This window comes from Felis catus, chromosome A1, assembly GCF_018350175.1.
Source record: "Felis catus isolate Fca126 chromosome A1, F.catus_Fca126_mat1.0, whole genome shotgun sequence".
Classification (NCBI taxonomy): Eukaryota; Metazoa; Chordata; class Mammalia; order Carnivora; family Felidae; genus Felis; species Felis catus.
The window spans coordinates 67619048-67646234 of NC_058368.1; the positions used below are offsets into that span (position 1 = coordinate 67619048).

At 38.8% G+C, this 27187-nt stretch overlaps 1 protein-coding gene across 3 annotated transcripts in view; it reads right to left on the reverse strand.

Annotated features, from left to right (window-relative positions):
- Window positions 1-27187, reverse strand: part of UGGT2 (UDP-glucose glycoprotein glucosyltransferase 2) — a 188535-nt gene that overhangs the window by 70692 nt on the left and 90656 nt on the right. For all 3 annotated transcript variants that reach the window (XM_045055129.1, XM_011280607.4, XM_045055130.1), the window contains 8 exons: window positions 25615-25734; window positions 24702-24787; window positions 24008-24143; window positions 17332-17463; window positions 3890-4054; window positions 3389-3512; window positions 3199-3297; window positions 1021-1115 (listed from right to left, as the gene is read on the reverse strand). In XM_045055129.1, the coding sequence (XP_044911064.1) occupies window positions 1021-1115; window positions 3199-3297; window positions 3389-3512; window positions 3890-4054; window positions 17332-17463; window positions 24008-24143; window positions 24702-24787; window positions 25615-25734 (957 nt within the window). The remainder of the gene's footprint in view (window positions 1-1020; window positions 1116-3198; window positions 3298-3388; window positions 3513-3889; window positions 4055-17331; window positions 17464-24007; window positions 24144-24701; window positions 24788-25614; window positions 25735-27187) is intronic.

A 27187-nucleotide genomic window follows, 5' to 3' on the forward strand; every position in this document is an offset into this window, starting at 1 on the left:
GAGGCTCTGTGCTGATAGCAGCCAGCCCGTGCGGGGCTCCAGTGCACAAACCAGATCATGACCTGAGCCAAAGTTGGATACTCAACTGACTGAGCCACCCAGGTGCCCCATAAAAGAGTATTTTTAAATAAATATAGAAATGTATACTATCGAAGTATATTGGTTTGTAATTCTCTAATAACAAAAAAAAATTAAGGTTGACTTAAGGCTTAAAATACTCTTCAGTGAAAATTTATTTTCTTTTTCTTAAATATTCAGAGAAAGAAAGTGCTGCCTGACTATGTGATGGAAAACTGCTCTTACAAACTGCTTTTGGTAAAAACTAGATTTGGTGTCATTGATGTAATGGTAGGGTCTGGACCATTCACTCTGTTTTAATAGCCTATTTATAACTACTATGTCTTAGTTCCAGCTGCTACAGCAAAGTACCCATAGACAGGGTGGTTTATAAACAACTGAAATGTACTTCCTACAGTTCTGGAGACTGGGAATCTGAGATCAGGGTGCCAGCACGGTCAGGTTCTGGTGAGGACCCTCTTCTGGGCTGCAGACTACGGATCTGTCCATGTATCTACACATGATGGACAGAGAGTGAAGTAGGCTCTCTGACCTCTTCTTACAAGGGCACTGATCCCATTCATCACCCAATTCCTTCCTAAAGGTCGCACCTCCAAATGCCACTGCACTACAGATTAGATTTGAACATCTGAATTTTATGGGAGACACAAACATTCAGTGCATACACATTGCAGACAAGTATATGTCTAATAGCAAGGGCAAGCAGGATCACACAGGTCTGAATCATGGACGACTTGCAGGGTTTTCTTTCCCTGGTCAAATCTGCCTATTGTACATGGAGACTGAATTTGAGTTCCCGTTTTCGCCTCCTTATCAACAAGCTGAAGGACTTAAAACATTAACGTGGAAGAGAATAAGATTTAATGCACGTTCTTCATTTGGCTTTCTCAAAATTAACAACAAATTATAAAATTTTTGTGGTAAGAGTATCTAAATACTCACCATGTGCTTTAATGCATTAAAAAGTAGTTTTCGCCCAGATGGTTTGTCAAAATCAGCAATAATCCAGAGAGTAACTGAAGAAATTACATCATCATCTGAAAGTATCAAATAGTTTAGTCAAGCTGCCTCTTTTTAAAATTAAACTAAAAGCAGGGGACATTTCCAGCTAACAAAATACATTAAAAAGTATTAAGCTAATTTTTTGAAAATAAGAAAATATTGCTAAAGATTATACACACACACACACACACACACACACACACACAGACAGGCATATAAAAACACTAGAAGAGTGCTATATAAGCTTTAAATAAACTCGGATACCAAAAAGTAAGAATAGTCTCTAAGGGACATACCTGTGGAATACTTTTATTAGTAGACAAAAGTTGTATTATACTTACGTTTTCGGAATTGGTGAGCAAAATGGTCTTCCAGCTACAGCTATATATTTTTTTAAAATTGAGAATTATACCCCACATAGATGTAAAACTAGATACAATAAAGCTTATTAATAGATACTAAAAACAGCAATATTAGCTTACAATTCATTTATTCCCAAACCTCTATTATTAACTTGGTCTAATTCACATTACCTGTGCCATCAACATTAATACAATTCTTTTTTTCAGAAAAATTTGAAAATTGGGAAACCACAAGGAGAAACAATTTTTAGTTCTGAAGTCACAGTTACATGGGTTTAATTTCATCTAGGCTCTGTATGCATCACCTGTACACTTGTCTAGCCATCATTAAAACCTACACAAAAGCTAGTCCTTTAGATCACATAACCTACTTGAAACAATTATAAAATGTTTGCCAGACCAAAAACTTACCCCTGAATAGATGTGAGGCCACCATTACTACCACACTCAGTGATATCTAACTATATGAAAACTATAACAGAAAGAGGGCTGACATTGAATTCACATTGAAGCAATTTAAGTGTGAGGCAGTAGCAGCACATTCTTTTCAAAGAAGAAAGGTAAAGAATTCTAATGCCTTTTTAAGGTCAGCACTTTCACCATCATAGTTAGTAAACTGAGAACTATTTCAAAAGTGCTAAGTAAATTTCTCACAACTCCATCAGTTCTTTACACGTTTATATAAATGCCAAGCAAAAGGAAATTGGGTGTTTCCCAGTTAACATTCTTTTAAATTGCTAGAGATTGAAGCAAAGGCCATTAATTATAGGCTAACTTATTCTGATGCCCAGAAGGAATTTTCGAAATACCCCTCAGAACCTGAAAACTAGACTTCTTCTATTTTTATTCCTTGTTTCTGTTTCCTTTTCCCTTCACTTGTCACAGTCAGGACCTTATTCTGCCATAACATAGAACTGCATTGTATTTTATTATTTGTTGGATTTCTTGGAGACAGACCACTTTATGAACATAAAATCTGGGATCTGTTAGGAAGTAATTCTGGGGCCATCTGATCCAATCTTGACTCCATGGCATTCTAAAAAACTGGCTGGGTGGCCTCTGCTTAAAACTCTCTACAAAAGTATACCCCTTACTATGAAGTTCATTTTATCTTTAGATCACTCTCATACACTGAGACAAAACTCAGTCTTCTTTTATCTTTCACATATTGGCTCTCATTTTTCTCTCTAGAGCAAAGATCATCAAATAAAACAAAGCAAAACCGAACCAGCTGAACTCCAACTCTCCTTGTCTATTTCGAATAGGTCACTGTACTCTAACAAGGCTTGGCTCCACCATCGACTTCCCTGTCCAGGCTAAATGCGTATTTCCCAGTACATTCCTGTATCGGTCTCCCTTCTTTTCTTATAATCACCAATGTAAGCAAAAATCCAGAAGTTTAATCAGAGGGTAGAACTACTCCTCTGATCTGGGAATTATACTCTTATGCGTGCATTATAAGACACGAGGTTACACAGTCCAGAAAGTCTTTTATCACTTTCTTAAAAAGGTGAAAAGTGGAACAGCTTGCTTTAAGAAAAGGCAAAAAACCAAGATGAGCCCCTGAACATATAACTAGGGTAGAAGGTATTTTCCCAGCACAATCCTTGTATCCTAAAAAACTACAAACCCTGAAACTGAAAACCAGACCTCTAGTCAAATGGCAACATACAAATTCATTATGCAAACACCTCACTAAAATTGCAAATTTTGCTACTTTAGGAATAAAGTCAGGAAAATAAAATATGCTCATTACCTTCTTGGGTTAAATAATACATGTTCTTTGCTATTACAGCACTCTTATCTTGCGAATCCAAGAAAAAGAACGTAGAGAAATCTTCAACATCAGCAGTTACTGAAAATTTTCATATTAAATGTTAAATAACCACTTAATAAAACATGCACAACTCAGTAAGCATTTGTAGAAAGTATATGGATCATTTTACCTGATGTGGATATTAAATTAAGGTACTGCCATTTAGCATGCAAAATCAAAGGATTTATACGGGGTACAACATTATTCTTATCCATAAGGAAATCAACTGCATTTGTTCGATCATTTAATCGACCCTGAAACAACAAAAATATTACTTAGGTAACACAGATAATTTATAGGCATATGTTTTAAAGTTATGCACAGAATATACTTAAAGGCTAATCTAAAATAAATAAATAAATAAATAAATAAATAAATAAATAAATAAGGCAATTAGGATTCATACAATAAACTTTACATTTACAACAAATATTCCTGTAAATACCTGAATTTTTTTCCAATTAAGCATTTCTGATGTAATTATGCACACATAAATGTAGTTAATTATTACTTTTAAATTCGTTACTAAGTGATCAGGATGGAAACTTTTGCTACAGAAGGTTGTTTTAATGCAAAAAATCATTTATAAAAATATCATCTATCATGTACTTCCTCATAAATGCTTGCCTACCATAAAAACGTCCCTCTGTAAATATACCGTCGCGTCCATCATTCTGCGAAGAACGGCCATTTCTAGTTCTTTCATATTGAGCTCTTCAAGCTTAAAGGATTCTCCGTTATAAAGAGCTTGAGGCAAAGGACCCAGGCCAGTCATCTTATAAAAGCTTGCTCCCACCTATTTAGTTCAAAAAATATCAGAGTTAAACTGAAAAACGTCTGTCTGGAAAAGAAATGCATATGTAAAAGAAGGGACGGGCATTGGCGCATTTTGATACGCCACAGGAAAAAAAGGTTAATTGTGCTAATTTCATTTGTCCTTTCCGAACATTATTTAAAGCAAAGTAATCTACCTATGGAGCAAGAATCAGGAAGCTTTTCCTGTAAAGGGCCAGCTAGCACACATCGCAGCCTCTGTGGGCCATCCAGTCTCCGTCTCCACTACTCAGCTCTGATGCTGTAGTGTAGCAGGGGTATACACCGATGCAGGGATGTGGGGCTACCTCCCAAGAAAACTGTATATATAAAAGAGGCAGTGGGAGGGCAGGATGTGCTGACCCTTGTGCACAGTATAACATTAAAAAACATACCATTTATCTGGATCAGAGATTCATTCATCCCTGCATTCATTTGTTTCATTACCAATTTTTGAATTCATGCCATCAGCATGAGACTAGACGCTGTGAATACAAAGCTGAAAGTCGGCCCTCAAGGGGTTCACACAGACACGGCCAAAACAGAGGCACGTGCAAGGTTCTGCGGCAGCCAGGAAGAAAACTCGAGGATGGAGAGGAGGGGGTCAGAGAAGCCTCTGGGAAGGGGTGACAGGGAAAGTCTTAAAGGGTGAGTAAACATTTGCTGGGAAGATAAAGTGGGAGAAGTGCATGTGAAGACAGGAATTGGGGGGAAGAGAACACAGCCTCAGGCAACTGCAAGTAATTTTTTTTAATATATGAAATTTATTGTCGAATTGGTTTCCATACAACACCCAGTGCTCATCCCAAAAGATGCCCTCTTCAATACCCATCACCCCCCTTCCCCTCCCTCCCACCCCCCACAAACCCTCAGTTTGTTCTCAGTTTTTAAGAGTCTCTTATGCTTTGGCTCTCTCCCACTCTAACCTCTTTTTTTTTTTTTTTCCTTCCCCTTCCCCATGGGTTTCTGTTAATTTTCTCAGGATCCACATAAGAGTGAAAACATATGGTATCTGTCTTTCTCTGTATGGCTTATTTCACTTAGCATAACATTCTCCAGTTCCAACCACGTTGCTACAAAGGGCCATATTTCATTCTTTCTCATTGCCACGTAGTACTCCATTGTGTATATAAACCACAATTTCTTTATCCATTCATCAGTTGATGGACATTTAGGCTCTTTCCATAATTTGGCTATTGTTGAGAGTGCTGCTATAAACATTGGGGTACAAGTGCCCCTATGCATCAGTACTCCTGTATCCCTTGGGTAAATTCCTAGCAGTGATACTGCTGGGTCATAGGGTAGGTCTATTTTTAATTTTCTGAGGAACCTCCACACTGTCTTCCAGAGAAGCTGCACCAGTTTGCATTCCCACCAACAGTGCAAGAGGGTTCCCGTTTCTCCACATCTTCTCCAGCATCTAGTCTCCTGATTTGTTCATCTTGGCCACTCTGACTGGCGTGAGGTGATACCTGAGTGTGGTTTTGATTTGTATTTCCCTGATGAGGAGCGACGTTGAGCATCTTTTCATGTGCCTGTTGGCCATCTGGATGTCTTCTTTAGAGAAGTGTCTATTAATGTTTTCTGCCCATTTCTTCACTGGATTATTTGTTTTTTGGGTGCAGAGTTTGGTGAGCTCTTTATAGATTTTGGACACTAGCTCTTTATCCAATATGTCATTTGCAAATATCTTTTCCCATTCCGTTGGTTGCCTTTTAGTTTTGTTATTTCCTTTGTTTGCAGAAGCTTTTTTATCTTCATGAGGTCCCAGTAGTTCATTTTTGCTTTTAATTCCCTTGCCTTTGGGGATGTGTCAAGTAAGAAATTGCTACAGCTGAGGTCAGAGAGGTCTTTTCCTGCTTTCTCCTCTAGGGTTTTGATGGTTTCCTGTCTCACATTCAGGTCCTTTTCCCATTTTGAGTTTATTTTTGTGAATGGTGTGAGAAAGTGGTCTAGTTTCAACCTTCTGCATGTTGCTGTCCAGTTCTCCCAGCACCATTTGTTAAAGAGACTGTCTTTTTTCCATTGGATGTTCTTTCCTGCTTTGTCAAAGATTAGTTGGCCATACGTTTGTGGGTCTAGTTCTGGGGTTTCTATTCTGTTCCATTGGTCTATGTGTCTGTTTTTGTGCCAATACCATGCTGTCTTGATGATGACAGCTTTGTAGTAGAGGCTAAAGTCTGGGATTGTGATGCCTCCCACTTTGGTCTTCAAAATTACTTTGGCTATTCGGGGCCTTTTGTGGTTCCATATGAATTTCAGGATTGCTTGTTCTAGCTTCGAGAAGAATGCTGGTGCAATTTTGATTGGGATTGCATTGAATGTGTAGATAGCTTTGGGTAGTATTGACATTTTGACAATATTTATTCTTCCAACCCATGAGCATGGAATGTTTTTCCATTTCTTTATATCTTCTTCAATTTCCTTCATAAACTTTCTATAGTTTTCAGCATACAGATCTTTTACATCTTTGGTTAGGTTTATTCCAAGGTATTTTATATTTCTTGGTGCAATTGTGAATGGGAACAGTTTATTTGTCTTTCTGTTGCTTCATTATTAGTGTATAAGAATGCAACTGATTTCTGTACATTGATTTTGTATCTTGCAACTTTGCTGAATTCATGTATCAGTTCTAGCAGACTTTTGGTGGAGTCTATCGGATTTTCCATGTATAATATCATGTCATATACAAAAAGTGAAAGCTTAACTTCATCTTGCCAATTTTGATGCCTTTGATTTCCTTTTGTTGTCTGATTGCTGATGCTAGAACTTGCAACATTTTGTTAAACAACAGCAGTGAGAGTGGACATCCTTGTCATGTTCCTGATCTCAGGGAAAAAGCTCTCAGTTTTTCCCCATTGAGGATGATGTTAGCTGTGGGCTTTTTGTAAATGGCTTTTATGATATTTAAGTATGTTCCTTCTATCCCCACTTTCTCAAGGGTTTTTATTAAGAAAGGATGCTGAATTTTGTCAAATGCTTTTTCTGCATCGATTGATAGGATCATATGGTTCTTTTCTTTTATTAATGTGATGTATCATGTTGATTGATTTGCGAATGTTGAACCAGCCCTGCATCCCAGGAATGAATCCCACTTGATCATGGTGAATAATTCTTTTTATATGCTGTTGAATTTGATTTGCTAGTATCTTATTGAGAATTTTTGCATCCATATTCATCAGGGATATTGGCCTGTAGTTCTCTTTTTTTTACTGGGTCTCTGTCTGGCTTAGGAATCAAAGTAATACTGGCTTCATAGAATGAGTCTGGAAGTTTTCCTTCCCTTTCTATTTTTTGGAATAGCTTGAGAAGGACAGGTATTATCTCTGCTTTAAACATCTGGTAGAACTCCCCTGGGAAGCCATCTGGTCCTGGACTCTTATTTATTGGGAGATTTTTGATAACTGATTCAATTTCTTCGCTGGTTATGGGTCTGCTCAAGCTATTTCCTCCTGATTGAGTTTTGGAAGTGTGTGGGTGTTTAGGAATTTGTCCATTTCTTCCAGGTTGTCCAGTTTGTTGGCATATAATTTTTCATAGTATTCCCTGATAACTGCTTGTATCTCTGAGGGATTGGTTGTAATAATTCCACTTTCATTCATGATTTTATCTATTTGGGTCATCTCCCTTTTCTTTTTGAGAAGCCTAGCTAGAGGTTTATCAATTTTATTTTTTCAAAAAACCAACTCTTGGTTTCATTGATCTGCTCTACAGTTTTTTTAGATTCTATATTGTTTATTTCTGCTCTGATCTTTATTATTTCTCTTCTTCTGTTGGGTTTAGGGTGTCTTTGCTGTTCTGCTTCTATTTCCTTTAGGTGTGCTGTTAGATTTTGTATTTGGGATTTTTCTTGTTTCTTGAGATAGGCCTGGATTGCAATGTATTTTCCTCTCAGGACTGCCTTCGCTGCATTCCAAAGCGTTTGGGTTGTTGTATTTTCATTTTCGTTTGTTTCCATATATTTTTTAATTTCTTCTCTAATTGCCTGGTTGACCCATTCATTCTTTAGTAGGGTGTTCTTTAACCTCCACGCTTTTGGAGGCTTTCCAGACTTTTTTCTGTGGTTGATTTCAAGCTTCATAGCATTGTAGTCTGGAAGTATGCATGGTATGATCTCAATTCTTGTATACTTACGAAGGGTTGTTTTGTGACCCAGTATGTGATCTTGGAGAATGTTCCATGTGCACTCGAGAAGAAAGTATATTCTGTTGCTTTGGGTAAGGGGGATCCTGTGAGACAAAGTACCAGAGACATCGCTACAAGCATGAAACCTACAGACATCACAATGACTCTAAACCCATATCTTTCTATAACACTGAATGTAAATGGACTAAATGCGCCAACCAAAAGACATACGGTATCAGCATGGATAAAAAAACAAGACCCATCTATTTGCTGTCTACAAGAGACTCATTTTAGACCTGAGGACACCTTCAGATTGAAAGTGAGGGGATGGAGAACTATTTATCATGCTATTGGAAGTGAAAAGAAAGCTGGAGTAGCCATACTTATATCAGACAAACTAGACTTTAAGTTAAAGGCTATAACAAGAGATGAAGAAGGGCATTACATAATAATTACAGGGCCTATCCATCAGGAAAAGCTAACAATTATAAATGTCTATGCGCTGAATATGAGAACCCCCAAATATATAAAACAATTACTCACAAACATAAGCAACCTTATTGATAAGAATGTGGTAATGACAGGGGCCTTTAACACTCCACTTACAACAATGGATAGATCATCTAGACACCTGGTCCATAAGGAAACAAGGGCCCTGAATGACTTGACAGATATATTTAGAACTGCAAGTAATTTTCTGTGCCTACGGTGGGGAGAGTTCTGTGTGTGGGAGCAGCGAGAAACGGGACAGAGGCCAGCTCCTGAAGGCGCTCAACATCTGCATTTTACCTTGGGAATGACAGAAGTTACTAACCAATTCATCTGCTATTCACAACTATGTATTATTATAGCTACCATCATTGCTAACATTCTCATAATTACTCTGTGAAGCTAAGTACTACCATTACATCCATTTTACAGATGCTGAAACACACACGCAGAGATGAAATCACCTCCAGGGCCACCACGCGGCTACTGCATTTAATTTTTTCTTTTTCAAGTTTTTATTTAAATTCCAATCAGTTTAACATACAGTATAGTATTAGTTTCAGGTACAGAATTTAGTAATTCATCCTGTACATACAATTCCCAGTGCCCATCCCAACAAGTGCCCTCCTTAATGCCCATCACCCATTTACTGGGCACTTACTGTGTATTAGGCTTATGAGTGCACATAAATAAAATGCAAATTCTGTCCTAAGGGAACTCATAGCTTAACAGAGGAAGAGATGGACCCATTAAAAACAAGTGTGAGTATAGCACCCAGGGGTTCCAAGGAGGGCATGGTCAGTTCCATCTAACAAGAGGGTAAATACTGGTAAGTAATAGGATCAGGTGTGCTTATTTTAAAAAAAGACCACAGCAGCAACGGTGAGAAGGAAAGACGTGGGAGAACACGCCCTGGGAGTGTCGCTCATGAAGTACAACAATAGCATGGGAAAGAGAGCAAAAGCAGAACAGAAATCAGGGGTGATGGGCAAGGAGAGAACAAGGCTGGACGGCCGGAACATAACCCTGTACTGTTTGGGATGGTAGGAGCGAAGCAGTGGGTTAGGATGGCCATCAGGCTTCTTGCATAGGTGGCCAGGGTGAATGATGATGCTACCCTGTAGGACAGGCATAAAGAAGAACAAAATGGAGTAACAAGGAAGATGATGGGCGTGGTTTTGGATGCTTTTGATTCAGGATCCTTACGGGCAATCAACCAGGTATGGGTATGTCTCTGCTGGAAATACAAGCCCTCTTCTGATTTACTCCATGATTTCTAATTAGGCCACCCGCCCATTCCAAAAGCTTTAAGTACCACAAATAAGCCAATGACACTGAATTTTATATTTTTAGCCCTGTAAGAACAAGTTGCCAAACAGGGACTTAACACCTAATCTATCTGCAGCTTCAGTCTCCCTCAGAAAATTTTCCATCAGATCAGTACCAATGAGTCTGTCACAAGGGCAGAGAAGTAGTCTACATATTAACCCCCCTGCTTTTCCCCTAAGGGAAAGCCTCGTTGCCCAAAACAATCCTTTTCTTTTGCTAATAATGTTCCTGCCCCACCTCCTTCTCTAAAAATCTTTCCACTTAGTTTAACTCCTCAGATCATCCTTCAGTTTGCTAGAGGGGATGCTGTCCTATTCATGAGCATTAAAAAAAAAAAAAAAAAAGCCATTTAGATCCTTAAAAGTTACTCGGTTGAATTTGTGTCATTTAACAGATTTGGTGGCAGCAACGGGGTCCAAAGTGAACTTTGCCAGCATTTGGGGGCAAGAAACACAGGTGTAGGAGCCGCAAACCCTTTGAGCTCCTGGTCTTTCCTGCCACTTCTAAGAGCTGTGGGTCAGTTCCTGTCAGTTCTCTCTTCTGAAAGACAGACAATCCCATACACTGTGCCCTCCAGCGACTGACTCAAAATGATGGAGAGTGCTCTTTCAAAAAAAGGCAGGTCATGGCCACCTCACTGCTCAGTATCTTCTCAGACTTTTTACTGTTGCCAGGGTCTTCTTCAACTGTTCTGAGTTCCAGTTAGACACTGTTCACTGTGCAATCCGCCCCCTTCCTTCCATGACACACACACAACACAACTCCACTGCTATCCACACAGAGGCAACACCAACTGCTCACAGTTCTTCACAACTCTGGACTTCCTAACACTGTCCTCTGGGATGTCAATCTCCTGCCACTTTCTTGTTTTCTTTGATTCAACTTTTCGTCCTACTTCAGGACTCAGCTGGCCATCCCCCACTCAGAGACTGTATTCCTTATCTCCACCCCCAGAGCACTCCCCTTTCACTCTATGTGCTGTGTACCTGGGGGTCCCTTCCAGTGAAGACACATGTCCATCAATCTCGGGGACTTCTCGGGGACAAATTTCTCTGATGCTTTCCTTTCCTTTGTTTTCTCTGTTCTTCCTGAGTCTTCTGGATTGAGACTCTACTGGTTTGCCATTTATTCTTATTTTTCTTTCTTCCTCTTAATTTCTCTCTCTGCTCTATTACATTTTTATTTTATTAAAAATTTTCAGGAGATTTTCCTTGCACGCTATTCTTTTACGTCTTGTGCTTGAACATTAGAAGTACTCAATAAACATCTGTTGAAAGTGCAGCTAAAGTTTGGATGGAGAGAGAAAATTACGGGAACATGAGCTGAGGGAATAAAGGCCTAAACTCGTCAATTTTCTTCATGATGCAGGAGTCAGAATGATTTTCTAGGTGTGAAGAGGAAGGCAGGAAAGGGGTTTAGGGAATGGATGCAGGTTTAGAGTAGAGTTTGGGAGGGGTAGGGAGTGGAGAAGACCCAGCTCAACTGAAGGGTTGTCAGGTAACACTGGGACGGAAGACGTAGACCATCCTTACAGGACAGCTGCAGGAAAGGACGGCAGTGAACCGAGAGCAAACAGGGGCCACGTACGCACATAACACAAAAATGGAACTTAGTATTTCTGAAGAGTGTACTGTGTCTCTAATCTTTACAAAAATCCTTAATATTCGTAACTTCAGGAGACCATGACTGCAGACATCTTAAAATAACACAACAATACAAATTTCACTACTTAAAAGTGGGTTTCTGATTAAATACGGTAGGTTCATCCACATACATGCTTACCTCTTCTCTCTTCACACATTTCACTAAAGTGAGAATAACAGAGAATGTAAGAGCCCGCAAAGATAAAGAAAAACGGGAGAAAAGACAAAAAGCAGGCGAGCAAAGTAAAAAGTGAAGTCACACCTGTGCAGACAGAACGGAACATGAGTATTTTTCATCATCGCTGGAGACACTCCGGATCCCGGACGGAGGACGAGAGCAGAGAAAGCGGAAACTAGCTGAGAGTCTGCACAGGGAGCAGCTGGCTCTCAAGGGCCCTCTCTCAACCCCAAAAATCCAAACTGTTCTGCTTTTCTTATTCTCTGCTGAAACTGAATCACAGAGACCAGTCTCGGTGATGACAGGCAGGGTGGAGAGCTGAGAAAGGGGACGGAGACCAGGCGGGAGATTCAAGGAAAGTTCCCATCCTTCACACCCAGTGCTGGACCACAATAGTGGGTTCCCACACATAACTCGTGCCCTCACCTCCCACAGGTGCACCCTCTTCTGTCACATGTAGTCCTTCTAAGAAGAAAATAAAGAATTCTTACTTGAAGAATCAAATGCTGCTTTAACTGCAGGTCAGCTCAGCTCCCCGAGAGAGGCTCACCAACTCACAAGACCCATGTGTTTGTGATCCGCTTTTCAGGATTTCATACTTCCATGTGAAAGACAACCAGACAGTGTAAGACATCTGACAAATGCTTCGAACACAAAAGAGGGAAATCGAAACGAATGAGAAAATGGAAGCTTTAGAAGGCAGACGTAATGCAGGGAGCACAACACATCACATATCACTAAGACAGTATATTGCGTCCATGAAAGAAAAACTGGGATGCTATAAAACAGGAATATGATACAAGAGGCACCTCCAGAAAATTTTTAAAAAACTGAATGAAAAAGACAAAGGAACAAAAAAAGAAGAAAAAGCAAATAGAGACCCAACTCAGAAAACTCAGAAAGGCCAGAGAAAATAAACGAAAGCATTAGAGAAAGAAAAAAGAAATCCCCAGAATTATAGATATGAATCTATTAGAAGGAACTCACCAAATACTCCCTACATAGAATGAAAGAGGATCAATACAAAGACAGATCATGAGATTTCCAAACACCAGAGATAAAAAGATTCTAGAAGCTTTCAAACTGGATTAAAAAAAAAAAAAGGCAGAAAGACAAAAGAATTAAAATCAGAATGATATCACTGGTCTCCACAGCCTATCAGAAGATAGGAGACAGTATAGAAAAGCCTCCAAAATTTGAAAGAAAAATGGTTACCCGCTCCAACTACCAAATACAGTATAAGACACAAATACAGTATAAGATTTTTGAACATAAAGGAATGATAATTTTTCTCTTAAGCATATTTGCTTGGGAGAGAAGTAAAATCAGAAATAAATAAAAAATAGGAAATGCACAGTGCTAGCAAAACCAGAGATAAATCAGAGAGCCTGTAAATGGGAACAGCAAAGGCAGACCCAGAAAGGACAGTGGTGCTTCAGGCCCAGGGGACGGCCAGTTCACTTTAGAGGAAGGGGCACATGGCTACAGGAGGCATTCTGGGGGCTGGTGTGCGTGAAGGAACGTGCCGGTTTGTTCTTTGCTATGTTTATTTGTATGAAAATCTCTGGATAGATATGTGACTGATCTACTGACTATTTGGATACATTTGCAGTTAGAACACTCCACAAATGGCTAAAAATATGGAGCAAGTCTTAAAGTTTAAAAAGGTTACTAAAAAATGGAAGGACAATCATAGTATTTGATTTACTAAACAGGGAATACTTAAAAACTCAGACACACTAAATATTCACTTACCCAAAATGTGTTAAAAACAGAGCTGATAATCAGCTGGTTTGCACTATACAGACTTTACCACTTCCTAATGTAATAAAATACTTCTGTACCACTTGGTAAATAGCTGCTGTCCTGGGATGGCGATTGCCCATGAGAACCATCGTGACCTCTTTGTCACACTCCCAATGTCGACATGATTCAGCCATTACAGGGTAACCATCAGCATGAGGGCCTCAAGACTCCACTCCAGCTCTAGGACCTGCCTCGGGTTGACTCTCTCTCTGACTGGTTGCTTGTGAAGCCACAACAGTTTTTAAATATTTTAAGTAACGCTCCTAGACTTGGAGAGACCAAGTGAAGGTCTGGAGGTAGGAAAGAGCTCAATCCCCCATGACTATAACAGGAACTCAGCAAATGTATCTAAAACTTAAGATGTGCTGTGCAACTGAAGGAATACAAAAGAAGATGACTCCTTTTCTTGAAGTAACAACAGTCCAGTTGGAAATGAAATTTACATCCATATATGGTATGTATAAAAAAGGCAATTAATGGGAAACGGTAATATTGGGTTGTGAATACCAATATTTAAGGATAACATGGTGTTATTCAGATGATGTTTTTATGGCAACTGATAATAAGTACTATGTTTTGGCTATATGAGAGCTCAACTTAAATTCATTTGTGTATCAGCAGAGACTACTGTTATATTTACCCAGAATCGACATGAATAAATGAATCCATTTCTTTCACATATAACTTAGATTATGAACAATATTTTAAGCTAAATAAATATACTGAAATTAAATAAACAGCTTGAATATTTTTACCTAGCTGTTCTTAGGAATGTATTTTATTTAAATGCACTTCATAGCCTTAGGTACATAGGTGTTATAAAAGGCTTTATTCATTAATTTTTTAAAGTTTATTTATTTAGAGAGCCAACACAGGGAAGGGGCACTGAGAGGAGGGGAGAGAGAGAATCCTAAGCAGGCTCCACGCTGTCAGCAAGGAGCCCAGTGCAGGGCTCAAACTCGTGAACTGTGAGAACATGACATGAGCCGAAATCAAGAGTCAGAGGCTTCACCAACTGAGCCACCTAGGCACCCCACAAAAAGTGTTAAATACTATGACTAACTTGAACCAGAAAAAGTTTTTTTTACAGAAACAAAGCATATACAAATCAGTAAAAAATCAATAGGCTGTTACAGATTTATAAAAAAAAAAAAAAGGGAAAATCAATTAGAATTTTTTTTTTTTTTTTTTACTCTGGAATGAGAAGTGATTCTTAGTATCACCATTATGCATCTATCAGGCAGGCAGGCTCAAGAGATACGATTTCTGCACAAGTGTTAGTCCCTAAGGAAGGTAAGGTCTGACTAGAAATTATGTTCTACCACTTAGTAGCAAGCAGAGAAGAGCCCACTTCTTTAAAAAAAGTAAAATAAAAGGGGCTCAGTTGGTTGAGCGTCTGACTTAGGCTCAGGTCACGATCTCACAGCTTGTGAATTCGAGCCCCGCATCAGGCTCTGTGCTGACAGCTCAGGGCCTGGAGCCTGCTTCGGATTCTGTGTCTCCCTCTCTTTCTGCCCCTAACCCACTTGCGTTCTGTCTCTCAAAAATAAATAAACATTAAAAAAAAATAAGATTAAAAAATTAAAATGACATAGAATAAAAATATAAAAAATAAAAAAATAACAAAAAAAAAGAGAGAAGAAAAACACAGCATGTAAGGTTTAAGAACAGAATTACTTCCAGGACTCCTATAATTACCATTCACCATCAGCTGATATTAAAACCCAACTGGTGCAACCTTTTGCTTTCAACCTGTGCAAATAGGATCCTTGCTATATAAAAATTCACTGTTTTTCTATTCTGTGAGTTTACATAATCACTATAGGAAATTTGGGTTCCTCTTTCCCTGTTAAGAGTACCTGAAGTATATTTGTAAAAAAATAATTTTCTTCCTAAATTTCCTTGGTCCGGTGAATAGTTTTATTAAAAGAGATGCCTCTATGCAACTTGGCCCTACATGTTCATCTTGATTGCTTTTTAATTTTTTTTTTTAATTATATGAAGATAGAGTCATGAAAACAATCAATGAAACTCTCGCTTTTGAAATTATGATTTGGAAAACCATTTGTGCAGGACTAAAAAAACTCCCTAATTCCTACCACACTGGCTTTCAGTTGCATTGAGACCACCGGACTCCTGGCTCTGCTTCCATTTTGGTGCAGCCTGTGTGCCCCGGAGGGCTCCCCATGGGCTACTGTTGGGGCCTCTCCCAGTAAGGCCGTGTCCATATCCAACTATGACACTTCACCCTGACAGCACTTTACCCAGCTACCTCCTTCACTCGCATGCCCCAGTATCTTAGACTTTACAAAAGACACTCCCGTAAATTTAGGGTAGGCATTTCCAGCAGAAATTCAGCAGCACAGCAATTCTTATACATGGCTTTACTGTACCCCCTTCCTCGCCCCCAGAGCAGCAGTCTCTAAAACTTCACTGCTCTTGTGACGTTCCGTCCCACTGTGCAACCCTCACTCTCAGATGGCTTTGTCTCCTCAGTATTTCATTCAGTACATGTTTACTGATTACATAGTATGTTCTAGTCACTGGGCCCTGGGCTTGCAAAACTCAACACGAGCCACGATCCCCACTCTTACAGAGGATGTGGACCAGTGAGAGGGCAGGTAATGAACAGCCAAGCGTAACCAGCATTATGCAGGAGTACACAGTACTATTTCAGCATGTGAAATTAGCACGAACAACTTAATCTCACCTGGAGGGTTAGGAAGGGATGCCCAGAAGTTCTTTCCAAAGTGTTGCTTTTTCCCCAAAGTAACATTAAAGCCAAGCGCTACAGAGAAGCAGGCACAGGCTAGGAGAGAAGGGAGGCAGTGTGCAGCAATGCTCAGGAGGAGGCCATGCAGCAACCTGAACTAGTCCGCCTGTGTGGCGGGAACAGAAGAGCAAGGAAAGAAAAGAGTCGTGAAAGGCAAGACCAAAGAGAAAACAGGGGCCAAGACGGGGCGGGGGGGGGGGGGGGTTGCGGATTACAACACCAGCGATCCTGGCCTTTGCTGTTACCATGGAGAAATACTGCATACAAGAAAGCCAGGATCAGATCTGTGGTCTAAAACCTCTTACAAAATGCAAGAACCCATCTAGAAAACTTGACGCCTGTAGGAGCATTAGAAATTCAGCCCCAGCGGTGCTCCATCTTCCCAGGTTTGGTTCTTGCCCCAGCCTTTACCTACAAGGCCAGCTTTCCATTTCTTCAAATAGAAATTACGTTCCTTACAATTTTTTAAAAAATTTTTTTAACGTTTATTTATTTTTGAGACAGAGAGAGACAGAGCATGAACGGGGGAGGGGCAGAGAGAGAGGGAGACACAGAATCTGAAGCAGGCTCCAGGCTCTGAGCTGTCAGCACAGAGCCCGACGCGGGGCTCGAACTCACGGACCGCGAGATCATGACCTGAGCCGAAGTCGGACGCTTAACCGACTGAGCCACCCAGGCGCCCCCCCGTTCCTTACAATTATACCCGCAAGTTTTCTATCCTATAAATCCTGAGAATTCTCTTTTCTCGTACTTTTCGAAAGGTCAACAGTGGCAATTTAAGTACTGGTGTACAACTTGCGACAGGTCTGAGGGTCTAAAACCCCAATCATGAGTTTATTTTATTGAGATCATTTATGCATGAGATTATAGTAAAAGTTTCTTGGATCCTATTTTCAAAAACTTACATTCCAACTTACCTTTCTGTCATTATCATATTTAGAATGAATTCCCAAAATGTCCCAGATATTAGCATCTGGAAAAACATTTAGGAGAACACTCTTCACATTGTCCACAGTGAGTATATTGTCATTCTTCACTTTTTGGTACATCTGTAGAAATAAAGATTTTATAATTAATTTTCATCTTATGGCAATTAGTTTTCTTTCTTTCCCGGAGTATGCCAGCAGATTTATAAAAACAAGCTTCCTACTTTGTAAGTTCTAAGTATACCATATACATACATATATACACACATTCCCCCATTCACAAATAATTTTACTAAAAATTTTTTTTCACATTTATTTATTTTTGAGAGACAGAGACAGAGCGTGAGCAGGGGAGGGGCAGAGAGAGAGACACAGAATCTGAAGTGCACTCCGGGCTCTCAGCTGTCAGCACAGAGCCCGATGTGGGGCTCAAACCCAGGAACCATGAGATCATGACCTGAGCCCAAGTCGGATGCTTAACTGACTGAGCCACCCAGGCGCCCCGATAAATAAATCATTTTAACCACACAATATTTCTTCTTCCAATAAAGATTGCTTTATGAGTATTCCATAGCTTTCAAAAATACTGTAACAAATTTATGTTATGTTCTATTTTGGTCTAACTAGACACAATGATTCTTAGTAAAATGATGGTTTCCGTCATTTAAAAAGGTATGTATAAAATATTTCAAATGCCTTATTTCACAAAGGCTTTCTTTTCATTCTAGGCTTCCTCTGTACCTCCGTTCTTCACCACCCCACCCCCCGTTCCCACCCCATCTCAAATGTTGTAAGCACACTGGCATGAGGTAGGCTGTTACTCCTTTATTTTGTTTCACTTGTCCCTCATTGCACACCATGCCAGGCACTCCACTAGGCATGGGGAAAAGGAACTACTCTGCACCAAGAGAGAAGGCCTCTCTGAGCAGAAATCTCAGCTGAGACATAAACATGAACACAGAGTTAGCATTAAGGCAGAAGAAACCAGTAAAGTACAAGTACCATTAAGTAGCAGTTTGATATACAGGTATCCCTCGCCTCTCAAAAGTTCACGTTATGCCACTTCTCTATTACAAGAGTGACATCTGTTTTCACCAACCAAAAGACATCCAAAGAGGATTTTTGCTTTTATGAAAAATGGTAAAAAAAGTGAAAACAGTGTTCAGCATCTGTTTTGCAGTGAGTGAGGACAGTGGCCCCACCAAGCTCCTTCCCCAGGAACCAAGCACCCCCAGGTGCTTCCCCAGGAGCACCTCAGCATCCAGCCACCAGAGTCTCAATTGTGTCTATGAACATCTGTGCTTAATTTATTTTGTGCATATCATTAGCAAAGTGTGTCCTAAGGTACCAGAAAAACCTTGAAAGAGGTTAGTTTTTGGTCCTGGAAAATACTAGAAACATTTTTCCATATAAACTGATGGTAACTGCTTCTTCACTTCATACCATTTGTGTCTACAAAAGGTTTCAGGAATGCTCTACTTAGGAGTGGGGGAGACCTGTATTAGTTGAGAGTATTATTCTCAGTTTCAATTCACTTGTATCATTATGGCCAGAGACAATAAGGAATCAGCATTCTTCTTCATTTTCATTTTCTCAGTGTAAACCTGGTAACCTATTCCTTTAAAAAGAGGCAGTCTATAATTAGATCACACAATTTAGTTTTATGAGCTTCTCAATTTATGGGCAGGTTTTCTTCTCATATTGAGCAGCACATGCTATGATCTTAGTAACTGAAAAAAAAAGCAAAAATTTCAGCCTTCTATAAAGCATAAACAGGGATTAGAAAAATGATATTTTGAATACGGCAAAAGTTATATATGAAAAGTTGCTGAGATTAGTCCTTTTACAAATTAGTCATTTTAAAACAGTAGATATTCCTAAGGTATCTAAGGCAGCTAGAATGTCTAAATTACTTAGATATATAATGATCCAATCTTCTCATACAGTAAAAAAAAATTTAAAACTATTACGTAACTCGGTAAGCAAAAACAGCAATTTTGGGTCTCTACTTCTCCATACAAATTTTATTTATTTTTCTATTCTTTCTTGCTTTATTAAGGTGTAATTGACAAATAACACAATACATTTAAACCGTACAACATGATAATTTGGTAAATGAACACGCCGTGAAAGAACTGCCACCACTAATTAATATATCCATCGCTGCACACAGGTTTTCTTTTTGGTGAGAACACTAAAATTCCAGTCTTTGCAAATTTCAGTTACACAGAATAGTATCATCAAACCATAGTCAACATGCTGTATATTAGATCTCCATCACTCATTCCTCTTAAAACTGAAGTTATACTTTTCGACTAACATTTTCTCACTTTGCCCAGCCCTGTGCCAACCACTTTTCTACTCTCGGTTTCTAGGACTTCAGCTTTTTTAGATTCCACATACAGGTGATATCACACAGTATTTGTCTTTGTCTGATACATGTCACTGAGTCTAATGCCTTCCAGATTCACCCATGTTGTTGCAAACGGCAGGATTTCCTTCTTTTTAAAGTCTGATGTTCTAATTCATGTATATGATGCACCATTTTCTTTGTCCATTCATCCACTGATGGACACTTACATTGTTTCCATACCTTAGCTATCATGAATAATGTTGCAGTAAACGTGGGAATACAGATAGTTCTTTGAGATACTGATTTCCTTTGGAAATACACCTAGAAGTGGGATTGCTGGTTCAAATTGTAGGAACCTCCTACAATTTTAATTTCTTGAGGAACCTCCAGACTTTTCCATAATGGCTATACCAGTTATAGTCTCAGAGGGTTCTGTTTTCTTTACATCATGCCAGCATTTGTTTTCTTGTTTGTTTGATAATAGACACCCGAGGTGAAAGCTCATCGTGGGTTCCGACTTTCATTTCCCTGAGGATTAATCAAGCTGAGCATCTTTTCATACACCTGCTGGTCATCTGTATGTCTTCTTTGGAAAAATTTCCATTCAGATCTACTGCCCATTTAAAAAAAATTTTTTTAAATGTTTTATTTTTGAGAGAGAGACAGAGCACGAGTGGGGGAGAGGCAGAGAGAGAGAGAGGGAGGGAGACACAGAATCCGAAGCAGGCTCCAGGCTCTGAGCTGTCAGCACAGAGCCCGACACAGTGCTCCAACTCACAGGCTGTGAGATCATGACCTAAGTGGAAGTCGATGCTTAACCAACTGAGCTACCCAGGGGCTCTTCTATTGCCCTTTCAAAATTTTTTTTTTTCCTTTTGACGTTTATTTATTTTTTAGAGGAAAAAAGAGCGGGAACAGGGTAGGGGCAGAGATAGAGGGAGACACAGAATCCAAAGCAGGCTCCCAGGCTCCCAGCTGTCAGCACGGGGCTCAAACCCACAAACTGCGGGATCATGACCTGAGCCGAAGTCAGACGCTTAACTGACTGAGCCACCCAGGTAGCCCTTATTGCCCATTTTTTAAGTGAGTTATTTTTTTGTTTTGTTTTGTTGCTGTTGAGTTGTATGAATTCCTTGTATATTGCAGATATTAATTCCTTACCGAACAGGTAGTTTGCAAATATTTTCTCTCATTCCACAGTTGCCATTTCATTTCACTGATGGTTTCCCTTGCTGTGTAGACATATTTCATTTTGATATAAACCCCCTATTTTTTTTGTTTTTGTTGCCTTTGACTTTGTTGTCAAATCCAAAAACCATTGCCAAGATCAATGACGAAGAGCTTACTTACCCTCTATGCTTTCTTTTAGGAAACAGTTTCAGGTCTTATGTTCAACTTTTTAATCCATTTTCAGTTAACTTTTGTATATGGTGGAAGACAGGGATCCAGTTTCATCATTTTGCATGTGGATATTCAGTTGTGCCAATTTACTCCACTCTGCTTCCTATTAATCCTAACTTTATGTTGACAAATGTTAAATTTTAAGTCCCAAATTAGATCCATTTCATCCTCTGCTCCTTTGTACAGTTATTGTCATTTGTACTACATCTATATGTTAAAATCTGCTTTAGTCAATCTTGTGCAATTCAAACACAATAAAATATATTCATATAGCCTTTTATATTCACCCGTATATTTACATTTTTATTTATGGTTACCATTTCATTTTTGTGTGTGAATTTGAGTTACCATCTGGTGTCATTTCCTTTCAGCCTAAAGGATTTCTTTGTATTTCTTCTTCTTGGTATTTCTCCTGAAGTAGCACGGAATCGGAAGGATCCTAGTTCATGTTACTTCTTGTTGAACTTCTGAAAATAAACTTATTTCATGTTGTTTGTCCACTTTTGTGCTTATGGTGAGATGGTTAATGTGTTGTCAGTTACCTCTCATGGCCAGAAGTTAAAGTCTTAAGGTACTTTTGCATTCTCAAACATGCATTCAACAAATATTCATCAACTATGTAATATCCTATTTTTTGGATCTTAATCTTGTAAGGTAGGAAGAGAAAATCAAATCACTTGTAAGTTTGTATAGCCAGTGTGGAGAGCTGAGATACAAAGTCAATTGTTTTGCTATAAATACTGTACTTACTCTACCATAACTCTCTAACACATTTCAATAATTTTCATAGACTTTTATAATTTTGTCTGCTATAATATTTCTTTCTCCTGATACTATATTTTCAAATTATTTCATATAGATAAAATAATTTTCTCATGAAAGCATTGGAATAATATTAAAGAGACTTTATAGTTCAGGTATTTTACTAAAAGACTAAATTTTGCTCAAATTATTCTGAATTAGTGAAGCTAAGTCACCTAAAGGATACATTTCCAAGAGAATGGTATTAGCTCAATCATGTTTTACTTTTCCATGGGCTATTGAAATTTTAGGGTCAAGAGCATACATTGTTGGTTTTTTTAATGTTTATTTATTTTTGAGAGTGAGACAGAGAGAGCACAAGCTGGGAAGGGGCAGAGACGGAGGGAGACACAGAATCCAAAGAAGGCTCCAGGCTCTGAGCTGTCAGTACAGAGCTTGACGCTGGGCTTGAAATCACCGTGAGATCATGACCTGAGCCAAAGTCGAATGCTTAGCCAACTGAGCCACCCAGGTGCCCCAAGACCATACATAGTTTGAATAACCATGACCATTCTCACACTTCAGACCCTGGTGAATTCTAGTATGTTATAGGTATTCCTTCCTCATTCATTTTCCCCTCTCTTTCCTCTAATAAGTTAGCACAACTTGTAGGCTATGGCACACATTTAATACTTTTATGCTGCTTCGTAGTGAATCCTATGGTTTCAAATGTAATTTGTTTTTCTAAGATACTACAGTACTACGCTGAACATCACAGTAGATAATTCAAAAGGCAAGCAATTGAGAAATATGCCATCACATGCAAATTAATGTCTGATATAAAAGTCAAAGGAGAGAATTAAGATTACTTAGGTAAAGAGAATTTCAAAGGTCTTCAAGTTTTGTTAGTTTTGAATGTCATACTGATCCTTTTACGATAAGGTAGCCGGACTTCAATAAAAGATATGTCAATCTGAAGTCGTTATAAACTCTTACACTAATCAGTTAGTAAAACAGACTGAGATACAAGAATGACACATATTCCACAGCACTCTTTTACAGAACAAAGTGTATCCCCAAGTCACTGAGGTGCAGGTTGTTTCTGTGTCCCAGGACAGTGAATGAATGAGGTATTTAGTGGTTTTCCCGGGGCTACAGAAGCAGGGTAGGGAGTTTACAGGGCTTTGGTAATTTCATTCTCACTTTGAAGAAGAACCAGTCCTTGTTGTAATAACGGTTGAAAGCAAAAGACCAATGAATTAATGAAACTAGTTTTTAATCTATGATCTGACGTCCTTAATAATAACAATATAGTTCTTTAATATATCTTTTCCATGATGGGCCATAGTAGTTTCAAAACCTCAATTACAAAATAATCTTCTCACCTCTTGTTCTTTAATCAGGTGTTTACCAACTTCTAACTTTTCTTTTAATTTTTTTTTCCCAACATTTATTTATTTTTGGGACACAGAGAGACAGAGCATGAATGGGGGAGGGGCAGAGAGAGAGGGAGACACAGAATCGGAAACAGGCTCCAGGCTCTGAGCCATCAGCCCAGAGCCCGACGTGGGGCTCCAACTCACGGACCGCGAGATCGTGACCTGGCTGAAGTCGGACGCTTAACCGACTGCGCCACCCAGGCGCCCCAACCAACTTCTAACTTTTCTTATACCATCTATTTATCAAACTCAGTACCCATCCTACCATTTCCCCCTCAATTTGCTGTCATGAAGTGATCTCCTTCTCCTTTGAAATTCTCTAAGGAGGGTCTACATATTTTGTCATTTAGAATGTTTAACTTTGCAGTAACCTCTTTTATTCATAATCTTGTTCAAGACCTCATTCAAGAATTCATCCTTGACTAATCATTTTCTATGAGTATGTTTTCTTCTAAACTTCTATATACAATCTAAATTCCATTAGTGGCTGAATAAACCCAAGAAAATTCATCCACTCTGGCAGAGTCTCAGTTGCCTAATTTGTAAAGTGGGGACGACATTATGTATTTCAGGTAGAAGCTGCAAGAATTAAATTCATCATCTGTATTAATCCTCACAATCATTTTTTTATAAACTTTGAAAGATAAAAATAATAAATGATAGTAATTACAGGAATAGTGCAGGAAAACCCACTATACTTTCTAAAGAAATTATACCTCATGCACACACTCACATGTACTACAGAAAGAAACGCTTGTGACACATCCTGTTCTTCTGCAATATAGTTGAAAGCTCGCCAAAGAGCGACACCGACATCATCTGCTCCATCAACTTCATCATCTGTGTTAACAACGAACACAAAACCAATTCTGGGAAAAGAAAGTGAAGAAGGAATGTCACAACTACCCCCCTGAGTCACAACCAACCACCATTTTTAAACATTACTAGACTATAACATCTAGATGGACGGAATGTGTTAATAGAGGGGGGAGGGGAAGTACTTAATTTGAAAAGGTTTGATTTGTAATGTCTATTCACCAACATCCGCCTACCTATTGGATTTTTCCAAACTGTCAAACTCTCTCTGGTGGTGATATTATTAAATGATTGTGTTTTTCGAAGAAAAAAAAAGGGAAAGTGTATTCTTAACCCAATCCCAGGGAAATGGATCCATCTATAAGCACCCAAAGTGATGAGATCACTCTCTCAGGAAATAACGGGATAAATGAGATTACCAAGCAGCTTTGATTAACATAGTCGATCATAAAGGTAAATGATACTTCACAACAGAGCTGTGTTGTGTTGGGCATTAGAGACCACCACTGCTTTGAATCCCACATTAACACTCGATGCAATACTCCTTAATACAACATGAATTTCACAGATTTCCTTCAGTTGATAGTTTAATGTTATAAACTGACGATTACCTAAGAGGCATTTTGTGATAATAGAGAAGTTCAGCAAGTTTTATAAAGTCCAAGGTATATTCTTGGGCAGGATCAATAAACAGAACCTAAAAGAAAGTAGATAGTTTATAATCACTATTTTGTTTTAACATTTTGGAATTTTCATGAAATTCAAGTTTAGTCTGATTCCTGTAACTAAAAGTATGAAATTCAAGGTACAATCTTTTTTTAAAGAAATTTCTAGCAATACTAAAGAATTTTATATAAGAACTTCACAGATAATGAAGGATTTCTAAAGGCTGCACATCTGAATAAGACATGGAATTTAATTACCAGATTATTCATCCTCTTTCTGAACCACAGCACAAAGAAAATTTTTTTATGTGAAGTGAAATATCATATTTTAAATGTGCACTGGATTTTAATATTTTTAAAAGATAGTAATTGAATTTTGAAAAAAATAGCATTAACATAACTGCTCTCTCTACCTTGCTGTAGGAAATTTGTCTTTGTGGGAAAAAAGTATTTTCTACACATTTCAAAGTTCTATAAGGTTATTTAATATTGTAATAGTGAACTCAGACATGGATGGTAAAGTGATATTTATGTGTTTTTCCCTGAAATGTACTAAACTTTAATCATTAGTTCTTTATTATACAGAAGGAAAAAGTTCAATCAAATTCCTTTCAGAAAATGTAAAAGTAACTCACCACCAATATCATATTGGTATTATAAAAGCACATGTAAACAAGAAGAGGCAGATTATGTGACACTGCTGGCTTTGGACAGTCAGTCATGCCACCTTAAGCTTGTTGCATCAGGTAAGTATTTCCTTCTTATTACACAGATGTCTATTTACCAAGAACAAGGTAATCCAAAAAGAATGCTGACATCTCTATAAAAGATGTATATAAAATGTCAAAATAAAACTCACCAAATTATGAAAATTACGCCTTATGGAAGGTACAGTTCCAGGGAACACTGGCTTTAGAAGCTCCTGGCAACTTGTAGGCCATGTAACGTATAGATCATCATTTTCTAGGTCATTGATCCACTAGAAAAGAATCCAGAAATCTTTAAGTATATTAACACTTAAATCATCTTCAAAGCCAATTTTTATTCTATCAAACAAGTAAAATCATACACAGAAATTTATATATTTCTGATTAAATGGAAGAAGCCAGTTGAATATTCTTTACATTAAGGAATACATCATGTACAACAATTTTTATTACCATGGCCTTTAAGAGTAAGCCTTCCCCCGCCAGAACAACTGATTTCTATTCAGGTTTGTTTTTCATATTAAAAAATAAAATTGGGGGTGCCTGGGTGGTTCTGTCAGTTGAGGGCCTGCCTCTAGATTTCAGCTCAAGTCGTGGTCTCATGGTTGTGGGATCAAGCCCCTCATCAGACTCTACGCTGGGTGTGGATCCTGCTTAAGATTCTCTCTCTCCCTCTCCCAGTAGCCTCCCCCAACCCTCGCATGTGTTCTCTCTCAATAAAAATGAATAGGTAAGATTGCATAGAAATTACTCTCCATAAACTATTTGAGAGACATAAGTGTTTATCTTAATTATCAGCAGTAGAGGAGGCAATGAGGTCCTCCACCTCCCTTCTCAAATTTAAACCCTCAGACATAAGGAAAATAAAACATGATACCTTGGAAGGCCAATTAGAATCAAGAGGTAACTACTTACACTAGACTAAGCCGCCTGCCTGAAACATGCTAAAAGCGGGCGGAAAACATATAAACCTTTGTTTACATGGAGGTAAGGTCAACCAACAATCAAGAGTCAAGGAGTTACAATCCTTGAAAGCAGGAGGCATTAAGGGAAAAGCTCCAAGCTCACCTCAATTCTATCCCTAGGGGCATTTTCAAAATTGCAGCCTGGAAGAACTAATTTAAACTGAAAGTGACAGCCATATTGTGCTGGAAAGACAGAAGTTAAAATTAGGGTTTCCTAAATGGTAGGAACTGGGCCAGGGTGGGGGTGGGGAGAATCCAGGAGAGGAGGAAACTGCAGGGAAGAAAACAAACCATCTTTATACAAATTCCTCTCATTTGCTGACTACTAACCTGCACACGTGAGCATACACACACATACTCACCTCAACACTGCCAAAAAAAAAAAAAAAAAAAAAAAAAAAAGAAGCTAGGGGGAATTGACACTGGGAAGTTGAAACTGCAGCCAGGGCATGGTAATAAGGAGACAGAAGTTGAAGTTCAAAGTGTTAAGACTTTGGTAAACACTGTGCTTTGAGAAAAGGAGAGGGAGGGCTAGCCCCTAGAAGTGAGACACACAGCAGAAGAGCTCTCACAAAGCCCAGAAACCTGCCTCAACAGAGCCGGGGGAGGCCTGCTGCCTGGACTGCTGGGCAAACCTTACAAGCCTTTCCTTGCTTCCGTGACTTTACATCGGCAATTTGGGGCTCCTCTCAAAAACTGCCATGTAAATAAAGGACCAAATATTACAACGTAAGAGAAAAACCAGATAACATAGGACTTA